This window comes from Diceros bicornis, chromosome 13 (genome assembly GCF_020826845.1).
Source record: "Diceros bicornis minor isolate mBicDic1 chromosome 13, mDicBic1.mat.cur, whole genome shotgun sequence".
Lineage (NCBI taxonomy): Eukaryota > Metazoa > Chordata > Mammalia > Perissodactyla > Rhinocerotidae > Diceros > Diceros bicornis.
Genome location: NC_080752.1, coordinates 54,372,613 through 54,382,772, shown reverse-complemented (window position 1 = coordinate 54,382,772; position 10,160 = coordinate 54,372,613). Strand labels below are relative to the sequence as shown.

Here is a 10,160-nt window from a genome sequence, read left to right as displayed (position 1 = left end):
GGACCCCATGGGGGTCCCCAAAGTTGCATATTTAACATAGTTTGCATATATGGTGCCCACCTGCCTTGTGGCAGGGTCCTGTGCTTGGGGGTACCTGTGGGGGCACCTTGGGCCCACCCTCAAGTGGGCGGGGCTTGGCGGGACGGCTTCCCTGCTCTGTCCAAAGGGCAGGCCAGACACCTCACCTTGCATAGCTGGAAGCTGGGTCAGGGCTCAGGGCCCCGGGCCCCAGCGCCCGGTTCCCACTCCCCGGGCAATGCCCCTGCCAGGCGGGCGGCGTCGGGCTTTGATGGAACGGGCAGGGCGTTGCGGGGCCCAGAGGTCGCGTGCAGCCGCTGCTGCTGCCTTCCGTGCGGCCTGGCATCTCGCGCTCCTGAGGTGGGCCGGGTCGCTGGCCCCCACATCGGTAGCTCGCCCGCCCAGGCAGCTCAATACTGCGTGTGGCCTCTCTCCCCGGGAGGGAGCGAGTTCAAGTAAGAGAGGAGTCCCGAGGCCTCAGGGGGCGGGGCCGAGCGCTGGGCCGAGGGGCTGGCCGAGTGCTGCCCCGTCCCTGAGAAGCCCCTCAGTCCACGTTGGTGCTGACCGAGCGGGAGATGCTTAGTGTCTGTGCGGAGGCGGAGATGTCCTCGTGGTCCACAGGGCTGTGGTAGTCAGAGGTGATGTCGGGGTCGAAGAGCGGCACTTGCACGGCGCCCAGGCTGGCCGAGGTGCCAGAGCGCAGGCAGCGCGAGTAGAAGCCCAACAGCAAGTCCAGCTTGTGCTCGATGGACTGCACCTGGGGGCGGGGCGTGCTGGAGGCGGGGCTGGGCCAGGACTTGGGGGCGGGGCGAGTCTGGAGGCGGGGCTTTGGAGGAGAGCGGATGTAGGCGGGGCAGGAGGGGGACGGGGCGCGACTGGAGGCGGGGCTTGAGCGGGACGGGGCGCGGCTGGAGGCGGAGCTTGGGAGGAGAGCGGATGTAGGCGGGGCTTGAGCAGGACCGGAGGCGGGACCCGAGGGCGGGACGCGGCTGGGAGGCGGGGCTTGGGAGAACGGCTGGAGGCAGGGCCTGGCCTGGACTGCAGGCGAGACTTGGGGGCGGGACGCGGCTGGGGAGGCGGGCTTGTCCAGAGAAGGGCGCGTCTGGGAGACGCGGCCTCTCCGGGAGGAAGTGCGACAGGAAAGGCGGAGCTTGGCTGGAGGGCAGGACGAAGCTGGGAACCTGGGGCTTATTCCGCTTCCCCCCCCTCCCCGCCCCGCGAAATTTAGTTGTGATTGCTTGGGATAGTCTGGGCAATCGAGAGAGACAAGAGAGGCGGGGGTAAATGAAGTAGGTTGGATTTAGACCGGCTTATCTGAGACTATAGCGACCCAGGGCGGGGGTGGCAGGAGACGGTGGGTTTATCGGGTTGTTCAGCAGGAGTGGGCGGGCTTCCTGGGAGGCGGAGTTTATCTGTGGGGCTGGGGTCTGCCGGGCCCGGCCAGCTCCGGGTTGCGGCTCTGAGAAGCGCACCTTCCCCCAGTGCTTGTCCCCGCGGCCTTCCAGAGCTTCTCAGTCGACAACACCACACCAGCGAAACTCCCTCCCACACTCACCTGCTTCTCCACCTTGACCACGCGTCCCATTATACTGATTTCATCCACCGCCTCCGAGTCCGAGGGCCCCCTGTCGCCCTTCTCTCGGGCCCTCCGGTCCCCGGGGCCCCGGCCCACAATCTGGTCCACCCTGTGGGGAAAGGGAACCGTCAAAGGTCCCAGACACACGCCAACGGACCCTCCCATAAGAACTCGAGGTTGCCTGCTGAAAGGGGAGACTGCCTGCACCGGTGGGAGGGGGCCGTTTTGCCCTGCCAATGGAGACCGAGTTGGATGGAGGGACCTGGCTGCTGCTTTGGGGGTTTTCCAGCCAGCCTAGCAAAGGCACCACACACAAGCATGACAAAATAACCACCTGATGGGAAGACAGGTGGGAGATGGGGGACTGGGAAAAGAGGGAGAGACACAAGCGGGAAGGTGAGTTATAAGGTGGACAAGGCTAGAGTTGGTCCCACCTTGTTTTTCTGCTCTCCTTTACAGCAAACTTCTTGAAAGGGTTACCTCTACCCTCTATCTCCAATTTCTCTCCTGCTTTTCTCTCTAAAACCTACTCCAATCACGCTTTCATTCCCACCATTTCACCAAAACTACTGTTGTCAAGATCCCAAATGACCTCCATGTTGCTACATTCGATGATCAACTCTGGGTCCTCATTACGCTTGACTATTGGCAGCGCTCCGCACATCCGATCACTCCTTCTTCCCGCACTTTCTTCATTTGGATTCCCAAACACCACCCTCTCCCACTTCTCCTCCTACCTCACTGACCTCTCCTTCTCTGTCTCCTTTGCTGGTTCCTCCTTTATCTCCACAACCTCTAAATATTGCAGGACCCAAGGCTCACTCCTGGGACCTCTTTTCTCTATTTATTCTCACTCGCTAAGTGATGTCTTCAGTTCCAGATTTTCAATTCCTCTATACACTGTTGACACAAGTCTCTATCTCCAGCCTCTACCTCTCCTCCGAACTCCACACTCCTCTAACTGCCAGATCCACACTCCACTTAGATGTCTGACTCCACTCCATCACAAACCCAACGAGTCCAACTTTCCTGATTGAAACTTGCTCCACTCCTTGCCTTCCCTATGTCAATCAACGGCAACTTTTTCCTCTTGCTCAAGCCAAAAACCTTGTCTTCATCCTTGACTCTTTTTTTCTCTTACACCCCATCAGACAACCTGTCAGCTCTACCTTCAAAATATATCTAGAATCTGACCATTTCTCCCCTCCATGGCTGCCACCCTGTCCAAGTCCCCATCATCTCTTGCCTGGACGTCTGAAGTGGCCTGCTCGCTGGTCTCCCTGCTTCCACCCAGCTGCCTCATAGGGACCTAGGGTAATCCTTTTACAATAGAACTCAGATCTTGTCCATCCTTTGCTCAAAGCCCCCCAGTGTTTGCATCTCACCCTGGATGAATGGCCCCGTCTCTGCAGTGGCCTTCAGGACTTTACACAGTCTAAGTGCCATCAGCTTCTCACCTCAGCTCCTACTTCTCTCACGCCAGAACACACTGAGCTCCCTGCTGCTCCTGAAACAACACCCCAGCCACCTGCCCACCTCAAAGCCTTTGCACTTGCTGTTCCCTCTGGAAACTCTTTATTTAAACAGCCACAGGGCTGGTTGCCTCACTTTCAATTTTTTCCTCAAATATCACCTTCTCACCTATTAAAAATTGCAAACCTCAACACCCTAACCCTTATTTTTTCTCTTTAGCATTTATCGCCACCTGACATATTCTGGTGCACTTATTTATCATCTGTTCTCCTTCCACAGGAACGAAAGCTCCCTGAGGGCAGGGACTCTGCTTTGCTTTCCACCATATCCCTGCTGTCTGGTGGGTAACAAATGCCCAATGGCTGTTTCTTGAGAGAACAAATGAATGAAGGGCAGTGAGAATGCAGCCACAGAAGGGGCCCGGTGTAGGTGACTGAGGTCTCGGTGTGAGAATTCTTCCTATATGCTGGGCTGAGAGAAGATGTGCAGGGGTGGGGGGGTGGGGGGTGGAGGGGTGGGTGATGCCAGAGGCAAGAGGTGGGCAGCATTGAGAACAATTTGCCTAACCCCGGGGAGATGGGTGGTCACTGATTATTTTTAAGCCTATTATTTTAAGAGTAGGAAACAGTCATCTAAAAATGTCCCCCAAGGCGTGCAGGTCAATAGGGTTCGCACAGAGGACCTGCGGCTAGGTCGGCTAGGTCGTTCTTCAGATTCGAGACAGGTGTGGGGTCTGGCCTTGGCCGCGCTGCAAGCCAGGGGCCTTGCCGAGGCCGGAAACGCCAGGGGGCGCAGCGGCCCCTAGGGGGCGCTCGGGGCTGCGTTCGAAGCCTGCGAAGGGTCTCCCGCCCGCAGACCTCCTGCCCGGGCTGGGGCCCGACGTCTCTGCCGCCCCCACCCCATCCGGGGCGGGCGCACCCACCGAGCCTGCAGGCTCTTGATCCGGCCCAGCATGTCCAGGTGCCCTGCCGAGTACTGCTCGATGACGTCTTTCACGTCGTACGGTCGCAGCGTCTCCTTGAATTTCCTTTTGGCCACCAGGAACTTCAGGATCCTGTCGGGGTAGCGGGTCTCAGAGGGAAGGGATTTTTTTCCAGCCCCCTCTCTGTCCCTTCGCTACCCCCTTGTCCAGCACCAGGGCAGCTCCTGCTTGGGCCACTGCACACAGCCTCTGCTGGGTCTCCCAGCCTTCCTGCCTACCCCTCAGCTCCCACCCCAGGGCCCCCTGTAGGTTTGCTTGGTATTTTTTTTTACTATGCCTGTACTGCAGTCGCATTAGCCTAGGAGGGCAGGGACTGGGCCTGCTCTCTCTCTGCTAGATGGGGCACAGGGCAGACCTCTGTGCACACTGTTGATGATGGCAGCAGGGGGGAAGACATTTTTGCATTCACTCCACAATTGCTTGTTAGCACTGCTGTGCTGCACCCTGGGCACCCAAGGGGCGTCAGATCCGATCCCTGGCCTCAGGAGCCCTGGTCTGGGGAGGGAGACGGAGAGGACACAGATATTATGGGGTGACAAGGGCCGAGTCAAGGAATGGAGAAGAGGGCTGGGACCACGAGAAGGGGAGGTCAGGTGACACGTCTTGGGAGTGATACTTCCCAGTCCCTGGGCAAGAGGAGCGGGATGAAGGGCAGCTTTCTGGACACAGACAGGCATGGAGGTGTGGGAGTGAGTCAGCTCAGAGTAGCCAGAACTTGGATGTGAAGACAAGGGATTAATCCACCTGGTCGAGGAGTGGGCAGTATAAGAAGACAGGGAAAGAGACTGGCCTTGGGAAGGAGACTGGGAGGGGGGTACTCTGAAGAGCCCTGAATCCCTGGCAGAGACTGGGCAATGGGAAGTTGGGGTGGTGGGGAAGGGGGCATGTGGTTTACTCTGCTTTAGCATGACTCTTCTGCCTGCCTATGTGGAGAATGCCCTGGAGGGGCAGAGTCTTGGGTAGGAAGACCAGCTCCAAGGCCTGAGCTGGGAGGGGCCAGTGGGGTGGAGGTACGGGGCAACTTTGAGCAGTTCAGAAGATGGAAATGAAAGACTTCTGAGTCTGAGTCCAGGATGACTCCCATGGCTTGAGTGACAGGTTGGATGGTGGTGCCACTGCTTGAAATGGGGACATGGGAGGAAGAGCAGGTTTGGGGCATGCTGGGTGTGAGGGGTCTGTGGGATGGCCAAGGAGAGCTGACCTGAGCCAGGTGGCAGCTCAGGCATTGTGTTCAAGAAGCTGGTTACTTGGAGGGGAGAGACAGGATGTGTATAGAGGGGGTGGGGAGAGGCCTCCGACTCTCTAGGGGAGGGGGGGTCCATTTGACTCAGATTTTAAAAGGAACACAAAGGGAAGAGGCTTGTGGGCGGGTGTATCAGCCAGGGAAGAGAGGAGGTGAGTCTGCAAGGCTGGGGGTGAGGGGGGTCTGGAGCTAGGGCTGCAGGCTGGAGACAGAGACTAGGCCGGAACTCCATTCCGAGGAGGTTGGGGGCCAGATCCATGGCTGGGCCATGGCTGAGCCATGGCTGAAGGGCTCAGGAGACTGGTCCCCCCTTCATTGTCGAGACAGGGAGATGGCCAGTAGGGCAGGGGCTCTCAAACTTTTTGACCAAAACCCAACATTTGACCTCAGAAACCGGTACACACATATACATATCTGAAATATAAATTTCACAAACATTCTTTATCCTTACTATGAGGAATGCACTCTGATATTTTCTATTCTGTTCTTTTTTTTAAAATGCTGACCATGGTGCACTAAATTGATTTCACTAAGTTGATTTCAAACTGTTGTGACCTGTGGTTTGAAAAGCGCTGCTCTAGAGGGAGTCCTGGGGGAGACAGACAGGCTGAGGGCAAGCCACCCAAGGAGAGAAAGTCTGAGACTCAGAGGCAAAAAGAGGATGAGACTGAGACACAGGGAGAGGCAGGCAGAGGCTGACAGACAGCTAGGGAGAGAGAGAAATAAAGAGAAGAAAGACTGACATACAGTGAGAGACAGAGGAAAGGAGAGAGAAGCAGACAGGACACTGCAGGTGTGAGAGGGGGACTGTGATGGGCAGCCTGCCCATTGCCCCACCCAGCTGGCCCTTCAGACCTGAGGAGCCATATGCCACCTCCCCACCCCACCCACACTCCAGGGTCTCTGCCAGCCCAGCACCGCCAAGGGTGCCAGGTGAGCAGCAGCTGGCGTGCCCGGGAGCTAGGCCAGGCCTGGCCATGAGGGCAGGCCCCAGATGGGGAGCAGCAGCGCGGGGCAGACGGATGGGGGGCCCACCTCAGGCCTCAGTCTCACCTGACGGAGCGGATGACCGTCTTCACAGCAGGCATGACATCGTCCACTGTGAGCTCACACTGGTAGCTCTTCTCCTCTGCCACTTCCTCCGGGGGGCCCTCTGGAAGGTCAGGGGGGCCCAGGTGGTGGCAGCAGAAGAGGCCACTCCCAGCCCCTACCACCACCTGCTGAGGTACCAGGGAGACAGAGGCCCAGAAAGGGCCCAGAACCTTCCTGGGGGCACAAGGCAGACCAGGCTCCTGCCCCCTGGCTGCCCTACCTAGGGTGGAAAACTCCAGTTTGTTGCACGTCCATCTGCCCTGTGGCCAGTCAGGGTAAACAGCTGTCTGGTGGCCAAGTGGGAGCTGCTTTAGGGCACATCTGGTCTGGCCTGGGGCAAAGTGCACCCAGCCCTGGAGGAAGCCCCACTGGTCCCACCATGCAGGACAATGAGCCCAAGAGAAAAGGGGCTTGCAGCTTCTATACATAATCATGCACACAGTCATTCTTCAGCCAAGAGGGAAGGAAGCTCAAGGGGCTGACTCCTGTGCCCAGCTCTGCTACTGGGCAAGGCCCCCAAAGCAAGTCATTCTCTCCAATGAGAGAAACGGCTTCTCCGAGGGTGGTGCCCTGCACTGCACAAGGAGGTGATACTATCCTGGCCTCACGGGGCCAGGAGGTGGCGGGAGGCCAGGCAGCTTCTTAGGCAGGGAAGAGGAGGCCCGGGGTACCAGCCATGGCCAGGTTCCCGTGGGTCAGCACCTCCCAAAGACTGGTTTGTGGGGTTCTGTAACTTTCTAGGAAAAGGCTGTCCGAGCTGTCAGCCAGCAACATCTTGGGGGCTGACAAGCACAGACAGAGGCAACTGGGTCCCCTCCCTCCAAGGCCGAAGGGGCTTCCTGTCCCCGTCCTCCATCCTTGTCCACCCACCCCTCCTTCTCCCACCAGGGGCCTGAAGCATGTCAAAGCTGGGAGAAATCTTCCAGGGGACTGGGTCCAACCCTTTCGTTTTCCAGAAGAGCACAACAAGGCATAGAAAGGGCAGTATCTTGTCTAAGTCACAGTGGAAGTCAGGAGCAGAGCTAGAACTCAAAAAAGTGACTGAACTGGTTAAAAAACGACCCCCACCAGGTTCACAGTCTCATACCCACCGGCTGGGCTGCGTGAAGACTGGCAGGGTGGGGAGCATGAGCTGTGGAGATGGACAGACCTGGCTGAGGACAGCAGCTCTGCCACTGACTAGCCGAGAGATCTCAGTCCCCACGTCCGTAAAATGGGGATAAAAACAGAACCTACTTCCCAGGGTCGTTGGGAGAAGTCAACGAGATAAATCCAGTGTGGGGCTGCACAGTCAGGGCTCAGCAAGGATGACTCTTGCTCCTTCCAAAGCACTTGGAATGTGGCTGGCTTCTGTTGAGGACTTACTATATTCCAGAAACTCTTCTGGTCACCTTCCAGGGATAATCTCATTTAATCCTCACAACAATCTTATGAAGCAGATACTATTACTGTCCCCATTTTACAGATGAGGAGAATGAGGCCCAGAGAGATTAGGTTACTTGCCCAAGACAAACAGCAAAGCCAGGATTCAAACGCAGGCCACCTGGCCCCAAAGCCTATGCTCCTCACCACTACCGAATTCCACCCTCCGCATTCCCATCAGATTCTCAAACAGTCTGGAGCCCAACCCAGCGGGTATTATGATGCCCATTTCACAGACCAGAAGATCGAGGCCCAAAGATGGTCACTCAGTTGCAGAGCTAGGACTAGAACCAAGTCTTCCCACCCTAGCCCAGACTCTGTCCCTACCCTGCCACCCAGGTCCTGACCCTAGACCCCCAGGGGCTCACCCTCCGCAGAGGTGCGGGGTTTGAGTCTCAGTGATGCCCGGAAGCGAGTGCGATCATTGAAGCTCCAGCTCTTCTGCACCTTGGTGGGGCTGGTGGCCTCACCCACCTGCTCGCTGCTCGGGGAGGCAGGCATCGGCGGAGGTGCCAGGTGCTGCTTGGAGGGGCCCGTCCGCCGCTGGGAGCTGCTCATCCGGATGCGGTCTTTGATGCCCATTCGGCTGCTGGCAGGACCGGTCGGTGGGGGAGAGAGCCCAGTTAGCCAGAGCTAGAGGTGGGGGGCGTGAGTGGGGACACAGCTGACTTAGGGCTTGGGGGTGGCTATTGGGTCCTGATTCTCCACCAAGTGCATGGGACAGGGTGTGGTGAGGGCGGCCCTGACTCTGACAAGAAGCTGAGCCAGGGTCAGTCTGAGCAGATCCTCTCCCCACCCCCACCTCCCACCCTCATTGCCCGGACAGATAAGGGGTGCACAGGAGACAGATGTCAGAGTGGAAGGAGTGAGAGAAACCCAAGAAGAGAGTCAGAGACAGACAGGAGGACAGGGGAGCTGGCCTGGCCAGGTGGGTGGGTGGAGTGGAGGCAGTGACCCCTTTGGGCACAGACAGGCTGCTAAGGGATGGAGCAGCTCACCTGGCCATGCACACTAAGGTAAGCCTCCAGCTCCTCACTGGACACAGAGGCAGGCTGTGTGGAGTTGAGGGTATGAGTGTGTGTACGTGTGTTTGCGTGCATGCAGGTGACAGTGTGGGCACACAGGTACCAGCATGTGTACATATGTGTGCGTGTGTGTACATGTGTCGATTTATCTTTTCCTCCTTTCCCCACTGCTGGAGCTATCTGATCCCACACTGGTTTGGTCAGGACTTTAGGACCTGGTATAGCTGTACAGGCAGTGCACTGCAAAATTCCAAAGTTCTCCATCACACAGACTTCAGTGTAAACAGCGCCCCTGGAGGTGTGCAGTGTCCTGGCTGCTGGGGGTCTTGGCCTTGTGGGTCTAGCTGCTGGGCCCACATGTATGCCAGGACATGCCTGGTGCCTGCCCTCCCAGTGAAGGTTTATAACCTGTTCTTCAGTGGTCTCCCCTGCCAGAGCTCTGCTTCTGGACTGACATGCTGCCCATGCGGCCATGGATCTCCCCTCCCAGACCCGCACCACTGCCTACTGAGCCCCCAGTTCAACAGCACCTACACATGTCTGTGTGCATGTGAACACACACGTGCATGTCTGTGCGTGCGCTCAGACTTCCCTTCCCACACCCCAGCTCCCCACCACATCCCCCAAACCTTGGAGGAAGACAGGTGGGGGGAGGCCTCAGGCTCCCCAGGCCAGGCCCTGGTAACCAATACCTGGCAGAGTAACTCTGTGTCCAAGAGGTTCAAGGACCATGTTATCGCAGTTTGAGTAGGACCTATGCAAACGTCCCCATCCCATGCCCTGTGGTGTCACCGCTGCCTCCCTGCTGTGGGTGTGGCTTGCCTCTTGGAGGGCCCTCTGCAGACAGGTTCTGGGCCCTTCCATCCCAAATGTCTGAGGCCCTGGCTCAGGATAGCGCCAGCCAGTTGCGGAGGAGGCCTCAGGTGGGGCAGGAATTGGGGGAGGAGACTGTGTCACCTACTCTCAGGGACTTTCAGATCAAGGCTTGAGCAGAGGACAGATTCTGGTTTCAGGGTTGGGTGGGAGTCGGGGTCCCTCATGCCCAGGGCATGGGGTATAGAGCTAAGGTGCCGAGGTGAGGGAGATCTCGAAACCAGGAGCACCTTCGGGAAGGCGGCCAGGATGTAGGGTCATCCTTAGGGGTTGGGGCCTCTGCCCAGAGGGGAGAGGTTATAGGTTAAGGATTGGGGCCCTGAGGATATGAGAAGGGAAGGACAGGAGTGGCTCCCCAATCCAGCATGCTGTTTGCTGGCCCAGTATCCACTCAACACCCCACAGATTCCAAACCAAGTTTGAGGGTGGCTCTCCCAAACTTTCCCTTGCAGAGCC

At 58.0% G+C, this 10,160-nt stretch overlaps 1 protein-coding gene across 1 annotated transcript in view; it reads right to left on the bottom strand.

Moving 5' to 3' along the window:
- Positions 1–527: 527 nt before the first annotated feature.
- The window catches only part of KCNQ4 (potassium voltage-gated channel subfamily Q member 4), a 52,896-nt gene continuing 43,263 nt past the window's right edge, over positions 528–10,160 (bottom strand). Inside the window, exons 10-14 of the mRNA XM_058553825.1 lie at positions 8,175–8,395; positions 6,346–6,445; positions 3,990–4,121; positions 1,574–1,703; positions 528–775 (exon numbers count right to left, since the gene is read on the bottom strand). Of these exons, the coding sequence (XP_058409808.1) occupies positions 563–775; positions 1,574–1,703; positions 3,990–4,121; positions 6,346–6,445; positions 8,175–8,395 (796 nt within the window). The 3' untranslated portion in view covers positions 528–562. The remainder of the gene's footprint in view (positions 776–1,573; positions 1,704–3,989; positions 4,122–6,345; positions 6,446–8,174; positions 8,396–10,160) is intronic.